General features: G+C 39.0%; 1 protein-coding gene across 3 annotated transcripts in view; it reads left to right on the forward strand.

Moving 5' to 3' along the window:
* pank1a (pantothenate kinase 1a) overlaps positions 1 to 20,322 on the forward strand; it is a 32,139-nt gene extending 11,817 nt beyond the window's left edge. For all 3 annotated transcript variants that reach the window (XM_042501706.1, XM_042501707.1, XM_042501708.1), the window contains 7 exons: positions 3,875 to 4,021; positions 4,307 to 4,512; positions 5,046 to 5,299; positions 7,579 to 7,755; positions 10,707 to 10,830; positions 12,700 to 12,825; positions 13,037 to 20,322. In XM_042501706.1, the coding sequence (XP_042357640.1) occupies positions 3,875 to 4,021; positions 4,307 to 4,512; positions 5,046 to 5,299; positions 7,579 to 7,755; positions 10,707 to 10,830; positions 12,700 to 12,825; positions 13,037 to 13,096 (1,094 nt within the window). In that variant the 3' untranslated portion in view covers positions 13,097 to 20,322. The remainder of the gene's footprint in view (positions 1 to 3,874; positions 4,022 to 4,306; positions 4,513 to 5,045; positions 5,300 to 7,578; positions 7,756 to 10,706; positions 10,831 to 12,699; positions 12,826 to 13,036) is intronic.
* Positions 20,323 to 23,191: the final 2,869 nt, after the last annotated feature.

The following is a 23,191-nucleotide window of genomic DNA, read 5'->3' on the forward strand; positions in this document are numbered from 1 at the left end:
ATAAACAGTATCATCACATGTGGTATGATACGATAAACAGCAAACACAAGATTGAGGGCACTGAAGGTTGTAACATGCTGCTCGTACAGTATATGCAACCATTGTCTTACCTAATGATAGTAGATTTTTAATGCAGCAAGAGACAGTTAAGTAAACATTCATTTACATTGCTAAAACCACTAGAAGCTAACAAGCTAAAAAAAGTACATGTTTACATGTTGCTTACTCATGACCAAGGTTATTATTGTTACCCAAAACTTAACTAAAAACCAAGACTAGGTGTAAAAACATTTTGTTAACTGACATAAAAATAAAAAATGGACTTTTGAGGCAACAAAAACTAACTGAAACAATATTATGTACTAAAATATAAAAGAAATGGTAAAATTTGTCGACACAACAGAGTGAGGAGGAGTGAGGGACGTCTACATTAGTGTGAGTCAGTTGCCTTCAGGAAGTTATGTTTTTGTATCATAATACCTATTCTGAACTTCTTAAATCTTAGTTTTGACCAATACCCACATATTATAATACCAATCTAAAGGTGAGACTGAAAATGATACAAACTAAAACTAAACATCTTTAAACCAAAAAGCTAAAAATAAGCAAATACACTCTGGAAACTAACTGAAACTAAACTAAAAGACGAAAAACAAAACATCAATGACTGATACAAAACTACAATAACTCTATTAATGGCCTAAAATTTGGTGGCTCTAATCTGAGAGTGGACTTTGCCTCAATAAGCCAGACAGAATAATTCAGTTCCCCTCAAAAGTCTGTTGTGAAACAGTCACATCTCCTGATTGTCATGCGAGTCTGATGCAGAAGGCACCGACGGGACCAGAATATGTCACCAGATGTTTGAGTGATTGTTACTCATACTTATTTATCAGCATACTAAGACTGTGCTGATAAATACTCGTCTTTAACCAATCAGGAAGATTCATGCAAACTTCAGAATGGTGCTCATATATTTAACTTCCCTAGAGCCAAAACAATTTATCAGTTGGTCGATAAGTCAATCAGCAGGAAGTTTATGTGTTTTCATAATGCTTTAATTATTTTTCATGCAAAAAAGGCCAAACAATCTCCTAGTTCCAGCTTCATTGTGAAAATCTGCTGCTTTTCTTTATTTTATGTGACCCTAAACTTAGACAGTTAAGATGTTATCTTGGGCTTTAGAAAACTGTAACAGCTATTTTTCACAATTTCTTAAGGTGTTTGTGAGTAATATATTAGTGTTATAATAGTGTTATATTAGTGTTCCTGTCTGGTTATGGGTGTTTATAAATTAAGTATGGCGTCTTGGTGGCGCCGTTGGCTGGCCCCCATCACTTCGCACCGAATATTTGGATTTAACGCATTCTTTTTGTAAAACGCTGCTCCTCTCCACAACAACATGTGCCAGTAAACACGTGCAATCTCAAACAGCTGCACAGGGTAGTCATTGTTCCAAACTAAAGACACACTGATTGTTAAATGACTGGTTCCTTGGCGTTCTTTTCTCACGTGTGAACTGTGCTGTAAACACATAACATCAATGTTTCGAAATGTAAAGAATGCTGAGATGCCCTCTCCGATTTGACCCTGAATAACCTCACTGTTTCATAGTGACTGACATAAGCAGACCCACACAAAATTTGCAGTTTTTTTCTCAGAGGTGATCCAGAATGAAAATCTGTAGAGTTTGTCATAATATGTATTTTTGGCTTATAATGTGAAAGACAAGGTTAGTTCAAGACAACATCTTTTGAAAACGCCTGCAGAGGTGTGGTCTGGATTGCGGGGGTGCATATTTTGTATGGGCCTGGTCATAAGTGAAAAGCACAATGTCATCAAACATTTGTCTCACTTATCCAGAGCAACGACATATTTGATAAACTGCCAATGCAAAGAAATGTGAATCGATACAGGTGGCTTCTAAAAATAGAAACAAAATTTGACTATAAAAGATCTTTCTGCCAAATTAAAAATATATTTAATGTGTGAATTTTCCTTCAGTTCAGTTTGATATTCATCATTTTTTCATTTGATTTTAGTGTTAAATAAGTTTTTCATCTGCCTTTTTGTAAACAAGTGTTTTCAATTTGACCTGTCTTCTCTGGCCTAGAATATATTTTTGTTTATCTACAAATAAATCACATTAAAACCAGGCTTTTGTAAAATCAAGGCATGATTGCATTTTTCAATTTGAAAATTACAGATTGTAATACAAAGCTTAGGGGATTGTCACTATCCTAAAATGAGCACTTTAATTTTTCTTATATTTAAGCAACTTAAATTTTGTAATTCCAATCAAATTTATTTGATTCTATTATCACTGGTGGTACAACTATGTTTATTGATTACTCTGAAATTGCATTGTTCACTACCCTAATTGTTTAATTTACCAAAGAAGAAGAAAATGCCTGCCACAATATCGGAGCCCAAGATGACATTTTAATGATATAAAACAGAAAAACATCAAATGGGGGAGAGCAAGAACTAGTGAATATTTGTAGTTGCAGTTTTTTTTTGTCAGTTAATTGTTAAATTGCTTTAGCTCTAAGTATCATTGAAATTAAGCCCACTAAACTGATAGGAGCTGATGTACCCGTAATATAGTAGTTGCATTAACGTTTTGCAGTATCAGTTCTCTTCGGTCCATTCCTGTAAATCTTACTCTAATTAAATTAGATTGATCAAGAGACAAAGAGAAAGCAAAGGACGGGGAGAGCAGCAGGAGAGAATGAGAAAGGGAAAAGATAAAACCGAGGGAGAAAGAAGGGAGGATATGGAGAGGAAAAGGAAACAAAACAGGAGAAAGTGATGCAGTCGGTGTAGGCAGAGAGGGAGAAAGAAAGATAGATGGTGTGTATGAGAACGCGATGGAGGCTGAGCGATGGAGGCTGAGCAATGGCGCTAAGTGAAAGAGAAAATAGGAGGCTGAAGAGACAGCGAGAAAAGGAGATGATGGAGGAGGGGGGTTGTCTGTTTCCATGGTTACCAGGCTCTTGTTGAGCTGCGGTGGTTCTTTTTTTCTTTTTCCTAGCCGGTTCTGCTGGAAGAGTTTTTTTTTTTTGTGCTGAGCTCAATGTTCTCCCCAATTGACTATCCAGAGTCCTCCCGTCACTCTGCCGATTGTTTTCATGACTAATTGTTTTATGTTGAAATTTGTGAAAATCAGCTATTAAAATTTCTGACTGACGATGATGCATTAAAATATCATTCAATCATCAAAATCCATTCAGAAGTGACTCAGTTTACTAGTGTATGTGGTCACAACAAAAAGCAGCAAAGCATCGTGTTGAAAAAGCTGGAAACTGCAAATACTTCGCAAATTTTGTTTGAAAAAGCACTGAAAAGATGAATCTGTTTTTAAATTGGTTTAATTTAATTGTCTGTTGATCAATCAATTGGCTGATTTTTCAGCTGTGCACTGTAGTTCCATACACTTCACTGCTGATCTGTAGATGTATGCTTTTCTCTCTCCCTTATCTTTTGTCTTTGTCTTTTGAGTAGCACTTAGGTGATGTTTAAACATCATTATCATTGAATCAATTTTTTTCTCTGACCCAGGGTCACATGAATAGGAAGGGGGTCACAATTTAGGGTTGGATAACCTGAATTGGCCCAAACAGATAGACAGAAAATGATTAATTAATCAGCAGCAATTCTAATGTGTGTATTTACTATCACATATATATTTCTGGTGGTATATTTCCATTTGCTTAATAGTACCTCTTTACCTGCCCTGATTAAATTAAATGTCTTTTAGCAACTAAATTGTCAGCTTTAAAAATGTTAATGACTGGCATGAATAAAATCCTGGATTTTGTCATTTCGTTTTATGACTTAAAGAAGCTAATTACAGTCTTCCTCTTCTCTCCAGCCTTCCCGTGGTTTGGTATGGACATCGGTGGCACCTTGGTCAAGTTGGTGTACTTTGAGCCAGTCGATATAACTGCAGAGGAAGAACAGGAAGAAGTGGAAAACCTCAAGTCCATCCGCCGCTACCTCACCTCAAACGTGGCCTATGGTATGTCTGCCCACCCACGCACTCACAGACATACACACGTACGTGTGGTCCCACCCACACACCAGATTTGTTTAGTTTCTAAAACAGGACGTGTCAGATCTATGTCACGTAACAGGAAGGTAGCAGGAGGATATACTTTACATCATGTGTCCTTAATATATTGCATAAGATTAAAATGTTGTTCTTTACTTCAGATTCAATAATAGAAACGTTAATACAAGAATTGTGGAAAATGCTCAGGTGAGTTTTAAGTTTTTTAGTGTGTCTTGTTTCTCCCTCACTCAGGTAAAACGGGTGTTCGTGACGTCCACTTGGAGCTGAGGAACCTGACCATGTGCGGCAGGACGGGGAACCTGCACTTCATCCGCTTCCCAACACAGGCCATGCCTCGTTTCATCCAGATGGGTCGGGACAAGAACTTCTCCAGCCTGCACACAACGCTCTGCGCCACCGGAGGCGGAGCATACAAGTTTGAGAATGACTTCAGAACGGTGAGGCCAGAAAAAATGTCTCTTTTAATGTGACCGTTTGATTTAGCTGGAAAGATAAGATGATTAATTGAAAAGTTGACAGTCAGAAAACAAATCTGCAACTACTTTTATACTCAATTATATTTCACTTTTAATTTTTTTCTTTTTCTTAAAATATACTTATTGAAGTTTATGTGTATAATATATGCCTCGATGTCTCCGCAGTTGTTTGAGGCTATTCATACATTTCTGCACAACTTTTAGAAGAGAGCACATTTGATTTCTGTCCGTCTCAGTGCCTTTTTACCTTCATTGACCCTTTCTGCAGTGCAGTAGGATCAATGAACTCTCCCTTGGCACTGCAGCAAGAACTGAGCTGAACCAAGACCTTTTACACACTCAAGTGCTTTGAAAATCATTTTAGCTTCATAAAACTGACGAATCGAAGCTTTCAAGGAATCGTCTTTTACTTTAAATCATCTTGAAAGGTTAAACGCCTTTGATACTGTTAAGTGTCTTCTCAATAATTGAACTCGCCTCCATTTTGGCTGCAGATGGCCGACCTGGAGCTGCTGAAGCTCGACGAGCTGGACTGCCTGATCCGCGGCCTGCTGTTCATGGACAAGGTGAGCTTCAACGGACACCCAGAGGGCTACTACTTCGAGAACCCATCGGACACCCAGAGCTGCGTGAAGAAGCCCTGCACCCTGGATAACCACTTCCCCATGCTGCTGGTCAACATCGGCTCCGGGGTCTCCATACTGGCCGTGTACTCGGAGAACAACTACAAACGGGTGACTGGGACCAGGTGAGGAGGGTAGACATCTATTTAATAAAAAAAAGAGAACCAGCTAAAAACACCAGCTATAATTTGCTGTTTAATGACAATGAAAAGTGTGATGCTGGAAAACAAGGCCTAGTGAAGAGGGCTTTTTCACTGATGTGTTTGTCACAAAGTTTGACCCAAAAACAGAAAGACTACCTTTAGCCCAAAAAGTTTTAAACTTGTTTTGCAGGAATGAATGTGTGCAAAAGTTGAAGTTGGCCAGGTGCTTTTTATAGCTTTAGTAGATCCAACAGATAAGCCATAACTCCAGTCACCCTTTATCTATGGTCACCTTAGTACCTCTTGTACTTATGCAATAGTAGGACTAGGTTGTGATCAGGTAGTGAACTGTTAAAAACAGTCAGAAAATCAAAGAAAGCCACTCACAGATATTATAAGAGCATGCTGATGTGTTATTTTACATTTTATATTTCATTTATCAAGCGTCACAATTATCTGTCATCAAATAGTTCACCCATATAGCCGATAGAGCCAGTTCTCATCTCGTTCAGTCATCTAAAGTACATGCTCAGTGACCTCACGCCTCAGCCCTTATGTTTATTTTGTAGTGTATTTGTGCCAAAGTTTACCGCTGAAGCAAATGTGGGTGAGTTTATGCAGCTGACTGCTCGTGATACAAGAATTAAACATTTCTCAGGCGTTAGAGGTCTGATGTGCATTGCCCAAACAGAAGTCCTGACACTTGACTGGTGGTGTAAGAGACTGAAGCACTTAAAAGCAAAGGAGTGGCTTATCATATTGTTTGTGATAATACTGCTGTCATTTTTAATATAAGAAAAATTCATATCCTGATTATGGCAATATTTCAATCGTCAGATCGTTACGCACGGCAACAAAAAGCATGGCAGAAAGCAAATTGTTACCGGCTCCACAATGAAGGAGTGCATTTCCAAAAAGTGGAGTGTGGAATCAGTGGCGTCGAGAGGCCTGGGCGTTCGTGATGTTCTGTGAACAGCCCTGTGCTTTTCATACTACAAAAGTGACTTAATGCTGGCAGCAGCACAGCGTCTAGCTTCCTCTTCTTTCTCGCCCTGTACATGCAAGAATTGGTGTCATCCGGTACTTTTGTCATACGCCTGTTGACTGTTGTAATGTAAAGCTACTTGATGCCCACTTAAATGTCAGTGCGCAAGTCATCATTCCACAACAACCTTTCAAAATAAATGTGATCTGTGTGTGTGTGTGTGTGTGTGTGTGTGGGTGTGGGTGTGGGTGTGGGTGTGGGTGGGTGTGGGAGGGTCTGATGCTCAGCACTGAGTGACACACATTGTAGCGGGAAGAGTAGAGGAGAAATAGCAACGCCTTAAGATCCAGGAAGAAGAAAACAACTTAGTCCTTTAGGATGTGTGTTGATTTATTTTATTAATACATAAAGTATTTGCATTTTCAAGGTTATATTTTTTGTACTTTAGCTGTTTAGAAGTGTAAATTTTGTCTGATTTTATGTATATGTACTATCTATATTTTAAACAGAATCTGAAGCTTATTACGTCTCAGTTGTAGCTTACCAACTAAAGAGATTTGAGACATAATTTTTTACTTTTTCATGTGATGACATGTAAAACTTTAACACTTATTGTGTTGTACTTGTGTGTTATTAGAATTAATAATAAAATATTTGTCAGTATTTTGTAATATTGTCAAGAATATTCACAACAGTACCCTGAAATATTGGGATATTATTTTAGGGCTATATCGCCACCCTTACTTGGAAGAGATCTTAGAGCTGAGCACAGAAGTCAGTTATTATTATTATTTATTTGTCGTTTCTTTGTTTTTGACCACAATAAAAACTGCATAAACTGCATTCAGGTGAATAAAAAAAGAAAAATGTTTCAGGAAGGGACAAATAAAAGAAATAACCCACAATTAACATTTTACAGTAAAATAAAACCAAAGATAAATGACAACAAATAAAGATAATAAAAAAGTAACTAGTCAATAAATGGGGATTTTATTTAGTAAAATAAATCTTTGCAGATTAATTTCAAACAGAAAACAATCACACGTTCATTACCGTTGCTTCATGTAATCCATTTCCATTTATACCCTTCTTCAATATCTGTTTCTTCCTCTCTTCTTCATTCCCCTCTTTCATCATGTACTTTTCCTCCTACCATTTCCTCATTTGCTGTGTGTAACACTCATCTTTTTCACTTCCTCTCTAAACCTCTTCACTCTCTTATTGTCTTCCTCACACTCGTATCTCTGTATTTATGCTCTTTGTCTCTTACTTTCAGTCTGGGAGGTGGTACATTCCTGGGCCTTTGCTGTCTGCTGACGGGCTGCGAGACTTTTGAGGAGGCGTTGGAAATGGCCAGTAAGGGCGACTCCACCAACGTAGACAAGCTGGTGAAAGATATCTACGGAGGAGACTACGAGCGCTTTGGCCTTCAGGGCTCAATTGTGGCATCCAGGTGAGTGCGATAAGGGTTTTATCACCTGAAGGTTTTGTCCTTTTTCCGTACACATGCAGGTTTGGCTTGACCCAGTTTGACTTGGCATGTCAGCCCAGCGTGGCAGGAATTTGCATCTCCACATAACAGGGAGGCATGTCTTTTAACTGATTACAAACTTGTCCTTATAAATCAAAGGGACACTGATCTCTTTGTGAGCAACAACTTTTTTGTACTGTTGTCATGTGTTTATTTCTTTCGCATGAACCTACACCAGATGCCCATCTCCTCATAACTGCTTGCAGTATCTCATATTCACAGCTGTAGAGCATACTGCAAACAATGCCCCGCCACTTTTTTGTTCTCCAAGTGAGAAAATAGAATATTTCCAGTTTGCACAATCAAGTCACATGCTTGAAGATCCAATCATCACTAAAGTGTATGTCATGTATGAGACAATAAAAACAAATGGAAATTGTCATTGAATTAAATTGACATTTAAAGTGTGTTGATTGACTCATGACATCAAGAGAAAGAAAACATTCCACCTTAAAAGCTGCCGTGAGCCTTTGATTGGCACAGTAAATGAATTTAAACGATGTGCATGTAACACATGAATCACTCTCCTGATGTGGTTGCGTGTGCTTTGGCATCACTCTGGAGATGGTCCATCCGGGCGTGACTTCGCACAACTCAGTGTGTTTAGACTGGTAATGAAAACCCAAATAAAGGTACAGTGGTTTGACTTGGCATGGACAAAAGTGCAAATAGAAGAGCCCTAGAACGTTAACACAGATGACTTTAGGAGGATGCTTTTATCCGCTGAATGCTGAAGGTCTCAAGGGCCGTTAATAAAAAGGGTTTCGATTATACTGGGAAACTCCTGAGCCTGTAGTATTTGATGAAGAGAAATGAACTCTTTGGGAACCTTTAAAAGTTTGGAGCAATGCAGATTGTTTCTTAAGACAAAACACTGAATCCATACATTTATTTGATCAGTGCCCTTGTCAATAGTTTCTTTCCAAAATGTTCAAAGGCACTGAAACATGAGTCAGGAGTTGAGTGTGGGAAGGCTGCACTGCTCATGGACTTTACTGTAACTGAGCAGTGGCCACAAATAATGTACTTCTCATTATGTGGGTGAGGTGTCTTCACCTGAGAAATAAAAAAGGTGAAAATTCTGCCATAACTACTGACTCAAAGTGACTTGGAAAATTCTGATTTGGGTAAAACCCTACAGATGGATTGGGGCATTGTTCAAAGTGTCTAACCGGTTTAATATTTAGGGATCATTTATGCTATATAATGTCAGATATGTATACAGACATGCATATTATGGCTATTTGTGCGCAGGTAAAGATGAAACGGAGCAGTACCACAGTGTAGCATTGCAGAGATATTAGTGCAGACATAGGTAGTATAGTGAAAAGAATTCTCCGCCCACATGCACGAAGGACATAGGTAATATAGTAAAAATGATTCCCCGTTCACATTTCGCAATGTATTTAATGGCCTCACAAACCACAGCTGTATGTGAAAGTTTCGGCTCTGCGCTCTAGTGCCATCTAATGGCTGTACTTATGCCATCACGTAGGACGCATGGAAGGACGAGGGCAGTGAGGTTTGCAACATTTGAAACAGATGGATCTATTTTTGTGTATAAAAGGAGTTTTAATGAGCCTTAAGCCAAACACTGGACCGGCTAAATATTACTACTGGATGATTCACTTCACTCAGGAGGAAAAACGGCACATAAAATTGGGCTCAGAGAGCGCTCTCCTCTGGTCCCGTCAGCCCAAAAAAACACATGAACTTTCAAGTAAACAAACACAATGTGCAACACTCTTAATGCCTCCACTGAAATTTGATCTCCTTCATATTGTTGTGGTTGTGTTAGTTTGTCACATAATGTTATGATAATCACATTGTCATATTTCTTATTAGTAATGCAATTCAAGTTGGATTTAGCGCTCTGACGCCATCAGCACAGGTTGCATTGTCGGCTACTATTCAGTTTGCCAGAACATGACGTAATGACAAACGCCGGTTCAGACGGTTTGCATACAATGAAATTGGATTGTAAGCTCGTACACTGGATCGGCAAAATCAACTCAGCCCTAAAGTGAATCGTAAAATAGATCTTTCTCTTAATTGTGTCTCATGAGTCGCTAAATGAACCTGGAATAATCTCAGCTCAACAAAATATAAAGCCAATTAAGTAATTTGATGCAAATTATTAAACTAATTGTATGAAGTGGATGAAATCAGCTTTGCAATTGCTGAATCAGCTTAAAGCACTGATTTATTTGTCCGCATTAATTAGGAAATTGCTCACACAACATTACAGTAAGAACATGAACTATCCAAAATCACCTAAAAGGATTTAATTTGTGTGTGGACACAATGTCCTGTTTCATGCTTTGTATGAATGCGTGGCTGCACAAAGGACACAGTCATAACAGAAATACACATATCAGCAAATGGTTTATGAAATTATAGCTGACTGGCACACGCATACACACACTAACTCGCTCGCACACTCAGGCCTCTCCTTGCTAATCTGGGTTTAGTATGTATACAGTAAACCTGCAGCTCTGTGGTCAAAGGTTGATCCATAAAATGAAATGTTGAAAGTCATCAGATTATAATCACTGTTAATTGTTATGGTGTTCTTTTTTAGTATTTGTTGAAATACACACTTACTTACTCACACACACACACACACACAAACACACACTTTGACAAACAACACTTGTTTACGGTTGTTCTGAGGGTTGTAGTGACATTTAGAGAGGCTCGTGTTGTGTGCGTATTTGTTTTTCTCCTTTCTCTGTAATCTGTTAAGTATTAATCAAACCTGAATAACACCCGTGAGGACAGTGTGTCTGTGTGTTTATGTTTACATGTAAAATGACAGATTTGTTTTTTTTTATTTTGTTACATATTGCATTTCTTATGGTCTGTTTTTACAGTTTTGGCCACATGATGAGCAAAGAGAAGCGAGACAGCATCAGTAAGGAAGACCTGGCCAGAGCCACACTGGTCACCATCACTAACAACATAGGATCCATAGCACGGATGTGTGCTGTCAACGAGGTACACACACACACACACACACACACACACACCATCCTCAACAGGCATGTGTGGTTTATGTAACACTTTTACAGAAGCACATGAGCAATGTGACTCTCACCAGTGGTGGTAATAATCTTCTAGCCGCTCAGCATTACAAACAACATAAAGTGAACCAACTTCATGCTGCAATTACACACACACACACACACACACACTTATAGTTACTGTATGTGCTTTATTTCTACCCCGGCTTGTACTAAATTAGAGGAGGAAATTTGCTTTAATCAAAGCATGCATAAGACCCTCCTTACATAAAAACTGCATGGTTTCAATAAGTAATGATGTTTAATATTAAATTTAAGACAGTGATTTTGTGATTATGTTTTGAAACCAAAAGTGGAGTGCTGGCGTGTTTGAAATAATTGCGGGATTGCGGTCGCTAATTGTCGTCATAGTATAATCAGTGAGTGTGTCCCAAAAGCAAAACAACCAAAAGTGGTTTAATCCAATAGTCTTATGTATTAATAACTCAAATTAGAGTAAATGGTTAAATGGAAAAAAAAAACAAAAAACTGGATCAACTGTTAAAGCTGGATTTGAAAGTTTTCCAGTGGCAGCAGCCAAACTTCAAACTTGTTATTTTCCTGATCAGCCTGGAGTCTTTCTGTGTGCTGTGAGCTTCTTTACAGTGTTGCCTTGTGGCATGGCGATCAAGCAGCATTGTACAGGGCTATCACTGCACACAGAGCTGCAGCGAAGACACACACACGTCCACCAAACATAGGGTTGAGGGCTGTCAGTGATATTTTTGTATATAATAAACCAATATGTCCAGTTTTGATTCGAATTACCTCTGGTGTCCAAAGTTCTTACCTTAAATGGTTTCAGTGATAACATGTAAAATTCTCCTCTGAGGGCCAGACTGATGAAAATGTTGTCCAAGTGACCCTCCTTACTAGTTCCCCAGAATTCCCTAGTCGTTCCACCAAAGTTTTTTAGCAAATTCTATATTACCATTGTCAAACATACTGAGATTACGTTTACAGTATGATCATTTTCTTCCCCATTGTGGGAGACAAACTGGAGGTGAAATGTAAGAGCTAATTCACATTTTCAAAGCTCCCCGTCAAAGTCTTTTCATTTACAGCATGTAAGAGATTCCCTAAACCCCTTCTTAATCCATAAATTTGTCACTTCACAATATCAGGTCATTTACCTAAAATATATTTAAGCAAATTCTATATTCCCATAACACAGAGGACACATTTTAGCAGCATTTAGCAGTTCAAGGATTTTATAGACTTCATTGCAGTTTGCAAAGCTCTTCAGTTTTTGGTTTGTTGCTGATTTTAAATGCTGCTCAGGTTATACCACAGGAGCACAGGAAGAGATTTACTGGTAACCAGTTTATTAGCTCTGCAGCACCACCACGTGGTCAGAATGAGGTGATGCATTTTGCCCACTTGCACTGATCTGTTTCAGATAAATTATAAATAACCCAATCTGTCATGATGTTAAGCACTTGTGTAGTTTGTGGTTGTCCCTCCATGTAATGTAACATAATACTTATTTTCTGAAGCTGACAACATAACGTAGCTCTAATATGTGTCTTTGTGACATGTTTTGTTCAACATCATGTATGTTTCTCCATTTTCTGTGCTCGTGTGTGCACGCTAGCTGGCATTGCGTTTGAATCAAGTGTGAATCTGATATGTGTGGAAAAACGCAGAGCAACTAGGGCAAGAAAATTTGATATGTGTCCTTTTAAAAAGTCAAAGAAAAGTTTTAAACATTTGTTCATAAAATGTTATATATATATTTTAGATGTCACACACATAATGGGTGGCCTGATTTTTCTGACTTTTTTATTCTCTCTCTTCGTATCAGAAAATTGAGCGTGTGGTGTTTGTTGGGAACTTCCTTCGTATCAACACAGTGTCCACAAAGCTGCTCGCCTATGCCATGGACTTCTGGTCGAAAGGACAACTAAGAGCCCTCTTCCTGGAACACGAGGTGAGCGCTCGACTGATTGACATATGAGATGAATTTAACCAAGTTGTGAACCTTTGGTCAGAATGAAAACCTAAACCTGCTTTCTTCAAAAGCTTGAGATTTGTCGAACTAGATTAAATAAAACCAAATAATGTCCCTTGTAGCATAAAAGAGTCTTTTTTTGGATTCCTGAATCATACCGTGTGTGTAAGAAGTGTGTGTGTTTTTGCAGGGTTATTTTGGAGCCGTCGGGGCGCTGATGGAGCTGCTCAAGACAACAGAGGACCCGTGAAGGAAATTATATCGTGACATCATCAACCCCTCGACATGACGATGTCACCCACCCCTGAATGCTGTGATGTCATCCACTCTCGATGCTGTGACGTCATCAACTCATGATGCTGCTGAAAGGTCCCGTTCACAGAGGCCGCTAAAGGAACACTAAGAGAGAGAGACACACAGAAACTTAGAAAAGCCATTTTAATAATATAACACTTGTAAATAATGATAACCTCTAACATTCATCTCCTGAACTCCCCGAACAGAGCCCCCCTTATCATAGAGGTTTTAATATTGTAATCTTTAATTTATGGTTTCCTGTGATCACATCTTTTGATTCCAGTAATCAGCCCTGTGTCAGGAAGCACAGAGACACAGAGTATTTTAGTGTTTTATGTCACTGTGTGTTTGTGTGTGAATAGCCACTGTAGCATTACGTCCCGGAGGCTGTAGCACCACGGGCGACTTTTTGTGCGACGATTCTTTGTCTGCACAGAAAAGAAGTTGCTTTGAACGAATAGCTGGGCATTTTTACCACCCGGGACTCAAAGAAATGTTTTTCCTGGTACAACAGAAACGTTTAACGACTGATGCCTCTTGCCCTCAGCTGTAGATGAATCTGTAATGTTAATGATGCTGCAATTTTAAAACCCATTGGCTGATGACAATTTAGCCTCTTGGGGCAAATTGCCCAATATTTTGAAGGATTGGTCGAAGCCAGAGGATTTCTGGACAACGTATATCTGGGCAAAGGCGTCCTGTACTGTTTGCTGCTCATTGTTCACAGTCCAGTTGGCAACTTGAGACGCTGCATACACAGAATCATGACGCTCTGTAAACAAATTTCTGCGTATGAATGCTAATAAACTTTAAATACAGCTAGTAAAAAACTAAATCATCAAAAGATGATTCCCAGTAAGTTCTGAAATTGGATTTTGACCAGAGAGTTACACCTCTTTTGCTCTCCACATGGACTGTTTAGCTGCATGCAACCTAAGCTTGCTCCAAAGTGATTGGACAACAAACTGAAACCAGAATGCTTCCGATACCAAAATCTTGTCCCACAGATTCTGCATACATACGCTGATACCCATTTATAGAGATTACTGACAGTGTAAAACCATCAAAACTGCTGCTAATGGTCACCCAGCTCCAAACTGCAGCTGGACAGAAAGTTGTGGCAGCAGCTGAGGGCTGGGAGGCGTTTTGTTGTCGCCTGTTTGTTGCACAAAAAGTCGCCCACTGTTCCACAGTCTTCGAAGGAGTGCACTGAAGACAAATCCTGTAGAGATTCGTATGACACCTGCCTCCTTCAGCCCAGAGGGGAAGCAGAAAAACAATCTTTTATTCTTCTACAGCTCCACTGCACATGGCCTTCGCTTTTTGTTTGTTTCTCCTCCGTCTGCCTACATGTAAACATTAACACCGTATTGCCACACATTCATACCTAACCTGCTGAGTTTAGTGTTAGATCGCGGGACCAAGACCTTGTCTTCCAACAGATGGCGCTACAGTTTTGTCTGCATTATTTGCTTCTGCTGACCAGCGTCACCACAGCTATAGTTCAGGACCCAGTCTGCTTCAGTAACCTGTCTACTATGGGATTTATTTTTCTCTTGGGAATCATCTTCTCTTTTTCTTGCACCTTTCCCTTTCTGTCAGTGTCCCGTCAGGAGGGTGGAGGCCTCTTTCCTCGCCCTCCAGCCAACCCGGCTGCCTTGTTTGGAGGGTACAGTGTGATTTAACGAGGAGACTAAAATGCATGTGAATCCTTGCGTTAAGAAAAATGTCCAGCAGCCTCTGCTGTAGACACAGATGCAGAATAATGGTGTCATCTTTTGAGAGACAGTGGGGACCAGGACGCTTGCCAAAGGTTGCCCATTGTGTAATATACAGTCATGCAAATATGCCGGCAGCAGAATCAGTACATATGCTGTAGATTGCACTGTCATTGCTTTCTAAATGGTGCAGATATTGTGCATGACAGTTTGTAGTTTATTCCCTAAAGTGCTGCGTGGTAGGGAAGGGTTTAACCCCCCCATTTTGCTCTGACAAACAGTGACGAAATGCAGTCATGATTATACTTTCAGAGTGATATAAATATTAGCGATATTAAAGGAGTTGGCCACCATTCCCCAGCTACAATCCCAGTAATCACTTTTTATTCTTCTTGGACCCTTCGTGCTAAACTTTAGACTTTCTTTTAGATTGTAGTGAAGCCATCGCCCTTCGTTACCTGTATCCTGGCCACTTTTTAATAGAATCTTATCTGATCTGTAATAATGTTGGGAAGTTGGATTTGTAAATAACATGCACACCTCATCCTAGAAGAAATGTTTGCTTGTAATGTATTATGCATGACAGTGTCAGCTGTGAAGACGCTTCGTCATCAGTCATTGTCAATGAATTATAAAATTATTACCTTGTAGCTGCTTTCAAGAAACAAGGTAGTTTCCTCTAAAGTCATAATGTGTCCCTCCTCCCTGCCTGGAGCTTTACAGCCTTTTATCTCTTAAATGTCAAAGCAGCTGAGCTATTAAACTGAGCTGCTTTACATTTTTAGTACCACTGTCTACAGGCCTTTACTCTCCGGCAGAGAAACTGTGCTCTTTGTGGAATTCACCTCCGTCTCTCAGTTTTTGTACGACTATTTGTTGTTCAAATACCTCCAAACCATCACTACTGTACCGACACTTTCAGGTCGGTTATTTTTCTGTGTTTCTGAGCCTGATGTAAAAGCAGACAGGAACTTTTCAAATTTTCACCTATATTAATAACAACATAGGTGAAATCCTTATCAGCTCGTTGAATGTTATGCAAGTATTCTGAACGTCTTGTCCACAAAATCGAGTTATGTCCTCTTGACCATATAACGTACCCACGGACTAAACTTTGACCCCACCAGATAACATGTTTGTTACTATGAAGTTTGTTTTTTTGTTCATAGTTCTTGGATAGTGATTTTAAGCTGATGTTTATATCCACAGCAACTCACAATATGCTAGTATGTTAAAGGTTCTGCTGTTGAAGCAATTATGTTTGCAAATTTTAGATAAACCGAATTTTAATCAGGTCACAGAATAATCACATTTTTTACAGAGTGGACTCTGTCGCTGTAAAATTTTAAAAATTGTATTTTTCTGTACTGTGGATACTTTGATTGCAACAGGCTTCATGGATAACATCAATTATCCAAGTGTGATGAGTAAAACTCTTTAAAAAATGTTTTTAAGTAGTCGTGTTTTGGAGGGATTTTGGAGTTTTGCAACCATTTCTCCTGAAAACATTGAATCATTAGCGTGTTCGATCTCACTTTCAGCTGTGACGACACTGTAAATGTTCTGTTCGGGTGCTTTTTGGTCTGTTTGTTTTTATGTTTGCCTTCTTCCAGCTCTTGTTTGGATGGTAACAGTGGCCTCGACCTGTCTGGTTCCACTCTGCTTTAAAACCCGGCTGGTGTTGGTTATCTTTGTGTTCCTCTGTCATCTGAAAATCCTGATCAGTTGCCTTCACTGTGTGTTTACCTGCGTACACCGTCTCTGTGCTCTTCACCTTCATGTGTGGTTTACTTTTATTTCTAACCTGCTGAACTTCACCTCCATGTCTTTGCAGAGCTTTGCTGCAAAAATGTGTATTTTTGGTTTTCACTCTTGCTTTCTGTGTTTGTTTTTTGTTTGTTTGTCATTTGTTTTTTGGGTTTTTTCGTTTGTTGCTATGGTACTGTAGCAGAAGATTCAGTGCAGTTAACACATCCATGACTCACCAGTCATAAGTGTGTCTTCGTACAAAAACATGAAGTTTGACTAAAACTGCAATGGTTTTAATTATTTGAAAAGCCACAACATTATTAAGTTCTTACAGATCATTAATACTGACAACTGGAATTTAACATGTTTACCTGGTACCTGTCTTTTCATACTTTTTTTGGGCAGCAGTTTGGTATGGGAACATTTTTACAAAAGGTATGTCCTGTTTTTTTCTGCTTTTTTGTGGCCAGTAATAAGTTATAATGTGGGTTCCCCATGTGATTTGAATATAATGTTGTACAGAATTTCTTTTCTTTTTTTTTTGCTTTTTATTTTATTTTATTCTATTATTATTGTGGTTGGCACAAAGAACCAGTGTGATTGTTTCCAGAAATGTAAATCCCTGCCGTCATGCTCTGAGGGGCCAAAGAAGCCCTTTCAAGCATGTGGTGATTTTCCGCACTTATAAAAGTCATCAGACTGCAAGTTGTAACATTCAAACACAGATCATCGCTGTCCTGCAGAGCCTTTTATCTCAAAACACGTGAAGACCCAAGTACAAGCAGCACTTATTCACAGAAGCGGCTTTTGACATTTTTTATCATCACGTGGCTCGGGCCTGGCGTCAGGGCTATATTTGATTGGAAACGGATAAAAAAAAAAAGAAGACAAGCGTGAAAAAAGAAGATAATGTTTAGGCTTCAATGGTAATATTCATTTGCCCGACTTGCACAGAATATTTTGTGACTCACTTGCCCGAAGTCAGTTTTTATTTTCACCTATACAAATTGTTTTGCCGGCAGCCCTTTAAGCTGCCATGTAAGCAAGATACTATCAGCTCTTGTTCTGGCACTCCAGTGACATTTTTTGGTAAACTTGAAGTGCCTTTGAAAAACAGCCCTATTTTATCAGCCTCGATCTTAAACTTGTGGCAAACTGCGCAGTACATCATTGGAGATTTGCCAAAATCCTCAAACACTGTTTCCAGGATAAATGAAACGTTCACTCGCACTTCAGCTCATAAACTTTGTCTTTAGCCGCTACCACTTTCTCCCGAGCGCCCAATCAGTGCTGCACGCGAATTTGGGAATCACAGGATGGCAAAGGAATGGCCGGCCTTACTCTGCCTTACTCTCCATCTGATTGGCTAACACTGACATTCTCACCGTAACCAATCCCACTGCTCTTGCGTAAACCTTACAAATCCAACCGATGAGGGAAACAAATCTTAGTCACTCATGAGCAGGCCATTCCTTCACTATCCTAGGATTCGCAAATTTGAGTAACGCATGTCAATAGTGATGAGAGGGAAGCGAGATGGTTCGCTCATTAGCTGCTTCCATCAACAGCTCCAGAAAAAAAACAGTTTTAAGTTATTTTTGCACAATTTTTCAGGTGAGTTGCTAGATTTTCTAGCTTGACGTGGCATTTTACTCGCCGCTGGCAATCCTTATTGTTGAGCCCTGATGTTGATGATGAAGGTCTCTGCATAACAATTATGACGTGTGTTTGAAAGTTCATTTTAAAGTGTACCTGTGTGTTCCTAATCATGGTGTCATTATGAGTTATAATGTGATTTTCATACTCAGCAGATCCGAAACTGTTCTAGTCCAGAGTCCACAGACTGTCTTGGGGATATCATGAGTACTTGTACTACTAAACTACTTGTAGTATTTTTGTACCTTACTGTTGTACTAATGTACTGCTGCAGCTTCAGTGTTTTTGGCTACAAAAACCAAATAACTCTTGCTGAAACTTGTATTCTTCACATAAACTGTTGACACTCGTGAAGCCCATCGCTCAGAGCGGTATCACATCTTGCGCTGTAGTTGACATGTTTGTGACGTTTTGTCCTTTTTGAAAGTGTTTCTTCTGCAACACAGATACAGTATGAGGCAAGAATTCAGCCATTTAAGCTTTTAAGCATAGATTTTTCTGTCATCACGAGTCAGCGCTGTGGGTGTTTATGTGCTTTGGAAATGGTCTGTGAGTTGTGATTTTAGAGTTTGGGCTTTGAACCTCACTAACGCTTTGTTGGGGGTTCATATCCCCCCCGGGACCACCTGTACTCGGATCAGTATGTATTTCTCGGTACTGTAAGGAGCTTAGAGTGTCCACCTAACGGCAAATGTTATGTCATCCGTAGTGAAATCCAACCAACAGGCTATGCAGTAATTCATCTATCTCTTTGTCCCTCTCAACAAACTCACCTCTTCTAAAGCTACCAGAGTTGATTTGACTTGTTTGTAAATGTTTTTAAAAAAATATATGCAACCCTGTTAGATTTCCCCTGTTAGAAATCCTGTTTGAATCTTGACGGGGAAAGTTTCTCCTCCTGAAGTTTCTGTCCTGCTGATGTAGTTGTTAACACTACTTAAGGTGGATGCTCACAACAGGATGTTTTAGGCCAAATTGTGCACCATAACAAGCATACGAAGCACGTTTTGTCAGTTTTCTTCAGCCGTTTTTAAACGGCTTTGTCATGACGGACTCGTTTGATCTAAATTGTGCGTCTTGTCTGATTAGCAATAGTTGAGGATTGATAAACTGTAATCACCTTGCTGCGGTCAAACCTTGTGTTGTACACTCGTCACAGTGACGTAATGTTTCCTGTGATGTTCTGACCTTTAGCTCGTCTGTTTTTCCACTTTGCTAAACTGTTCAGGCGGTTCCCAATCTGGTCAAACATCCTGCTGCGTGAACACATCCAGCCTTTTTAAAACTGACTTCTGGAATGCTTGACTGGCGGGACAGACCTTTTCACCCTTGTGTATTTGATTGTACAGAGATTTTGTAAATAATATTAATATGATATATTCTACACCAGCAATCTGTCTGTTGATTCAGTTGTTTCAACTGTTCAGGGCCTGGCTTCCCAAACATGACTCGGCACATGATTTACAATCCACACGCAGACAGAAGACGCACCGAGACGAATCACTTTTCTCTGCAGCTTTAGCCATGATGGATAACAAATACTTTTAGGAGTCTGTTTAATCTACTAGTGGTATATAATTAATGACATTTTTCTTATTGGGACTAGATACATTTCTACATGTTTATTCGTGATTGTCTAAAAATCTTTGTGTGTTAAACCAACCTGTCAGATCATTTTTTACATTAATTGTCAATTTAATATAATTTTCTCTGTTTCATTCAGGTGCATTTGGCTTTGATTAAACATAATCATGCTTAAAAAAATCATACTTACTCTGATAGGCTGCAGTCCGGACATCTGTTTTCTGTCTGCTGGATTTCAGCGCCCAAGTTTCACCTCGGCTCCTCTGTGATCTGGGTGTGACAGTTTTGGGAAGCCCAGTGCTGGTTGTTGGCGTCAGTTCTGCTGCTGCTTTTAACTCCGGTTTGAAAACAGAAAGGGTTAAAAAGGAAAAAAAAAGTATAAAAATGGCTCCCTGCCTTGTGCAATGCGTATGTACTGAAGTGAAGAGATTTTTTTTTTTCTAAAAAGGAATTAAACTAAAACTGGATGAGAGATGATATGTGTTCTGGATGTTTCTTTACTCACTGTTTATGTTGTGAAAGTAAGGGACACACGAGACTGAAAAAAAGACATAATAAAGAAAGAAAACAGACAAAAATAGTAAAAGCCATGACAGTCATTTCCTCTAAAGGATTTAACATCGTTAGGTGAAATTTCTAAATTTGTGGGAGTTTAAAATCCTCCAGAGGAAGAATAAAAAGTGACTGTTGACTCAACATCTGCAGTTTACATAACAATCACCAAGGTGTTAAAAGAGAAGCTGTGTTGATGAATTTGGGGGATGGGGTCAAATTTGTCCCAAGTGGTCTTTAATAGCAATAAAATCCAAGTTTTTTTTTGTAAAACGTTCAACTTAACAACAAAATCCAAACACAAAACTCTTTGTAAGAATATTACATAAGAGAAGTGTAGCATTATCTTAACCACAAGAGATAAAAAGAGTATGGTGAACTCTGTAACTGCAAGGCCTACGCATGTTCCTACGCAGGTTTTTCCCAACATGATAGGATTATTAAAAGACATGACCATAAAAAACCATAAAGTGAAATAAAGTGGCCCAGTAGCCATTGATCCACACTTTATGTCTGTGTGGTGTGGCCACTTCAACTCCTCCTCCTCCGTCTCCTCCCTCCCCCCATATCTGCAGTTTGCGGGCTCACTGGTGCTGCAGAGCACCTTCAGGGTGTTTGCAGGAGAGGCAGCAACAGGAAAACTTTCTTTGTTCATTTTTTTAATTTTATTTGACATCCTGTTTGTGTTTCTGCCCAACAGTTGAGCCGTGAAGCCGTGACACAGGAGCAGAGAGCGACTGGAAACTGATGTAAGTCAACACACACACTTTCTCTTCACTTCTCTTTGGGTGTTTTGACTTGCTTTCAGTCTTTGTGTCTCTCCACTTTGGCTTCATCTCTGTTTCAATGTGTTTGTGTTTCTGACAATTAATTAAGAGCCCCATTTTGACTAACAGATTCTTGTGTTTTCAGTGATATAGTTATACTTTGGTATATTTAAAGAAAACCCCCAAATATACCAAATATACTGCAACAAGACACAGACACTTAAATGTGTTGATTTGCAAAGTAATTGGTAAAATTGTACTAAGAAAATGTGCATGGCACATTTCTTGTATTTAAATTCTAGATTTTAGAGAAGGAAATACTTTCACTTTCATTTTTATTTTTTGAACTGCAGTGAATATGCACAGCACCATTTTTTAAAACTTTATTGCTATTAACAGCAATGAACAGGCAATCAACACTGCAGAACAAAATCGCCTCAAAAATGGGTTTTACCTGACATAAATGTACATGTGAATGAAGATTCACCATAAAACATTAGAAGACACAGCTACCCATGTATGCACGTCTATCCATTCACATACACATGCTTCTATAGATGCACTTAAACATTACTCACATGCATACATATTAAACATATGCATACATTCATGTACATACACATATATATGCATGATACACAAATAATTAAACCCCAAAATAACCAAGGTACAGCACCAATTTTAAGAGTTTGTCATGCAAATGTATTTTCTGGACACATTTTGTCACAAACTCTACATTTATTTAACTCTTGAATGAATGTAAGCTGCAGAACTGAAGATCTTGTTGTGTCCAGCTGTCAGTAAATCTGTGCACTCTTTTCATGGCTCACTGCCAGTTTACTTAACAGCAGGATGGGAATTCTCTGTCTGTGACGTACACGTGCGGTCAATCAGCGCTCACGCGTTATGCAAACTTTACAGCCTGTCTGTCGTGATGACTTAACAAAAGAAGGGGCAAATAAACCTTTGAATGAGTGAATAAGAGCAGTTTCAGCAGGGCAGATACCACTTCAGATATGCTCTTTTTATGTTTTAATAAGTTTGGCAGTGGTTTTTTTTATTGTTTGATTTCCCAATTGAAAGTTTAGCTGTCCTGTAACAGAGGTCTCTTTCAGCACTTCTTATCACTCCCCTCAAACACATATGCAGCTTGTTTGTCTGGACTTTTTGTTTTTGTAACGGCCCAAATCAGACCCAGTTGATGAAATGCAAAAACAGCACAGCTGGTGTGCAGCTCCAAGCTTTTCAAATGGAAACTCACACTGTTTCACCTCCAATGGTTCTGCACCAACAAGGCACATTAAGGGGATGAAGAGAGGGCTCAGCCTCAGGGTGTGGTGATCAAATGCAAACAGCTGGGAACAGCCTCCTTCAGACACACTGAACCAACTTAATACCTTTAAGGGAAACTGTAGCTAATGAAATTCTGATATGATGTTTGACTTTATGTGTTTGGGTCTTTTGTTAACTGTGGTTACAGTTTTTTTTAAACATACGATTTTCAAATCTCATAATGTGGCAAATTATATGCAAAAAAACACACTTAATTATCCCCAAATCACCCAAAAAGGTGATTTGGCTATTTTTAAAAGCTGTTTATGATGTAGTGACTCCAGTAGTTCTGCAAATATTTGGTTATTCTGTGTGTGTGTGTGTGTGTGTGTGTGTGTGTGTGTGTGTTAGTGATAAACAGTAGGTCACCAATACAGTAGGTGGGGACAGCAATTTGAGATCTTCATGTTTACATGCCAGTAAATAAACCCAAATCAGGTCAGATGTTAAATGTGTTTATCTTCCTTCACAGTCTTGATCTTGTGTCTCGTGTCCTGTTTCAAAAAGACATTTTTGCAGTAAAGCGATAAGTGCCAGCGTGTGTTTTAGTGATGGAAATAAGTGTGGGTCTCGGATGGTATCGAACAAGCTCTCTGTGATTCTTACCTGTTGTTTAGGTTGTTGTTTAAGTGCCAGTATGCTGTAGTCAAAGGATTCAAACACAGAGGCGCCAACTTAAAAGAAATATTT

Source organism: Plectropomus leopardus, chromosome 15 (genome assembly GCF_008729295.1).
Source record: "Plectropomus leopardus isolate mb chromosome 15, YSFRI_Pleo_2.0, whole genome shotgun sequence".
Classification (NCBI taxonomy): Eukaryota; Metazoa; Chordata; class Actinopteri; order Perciformes; family Serranidae; genus Plectropomus; species Plectropomus leopardus.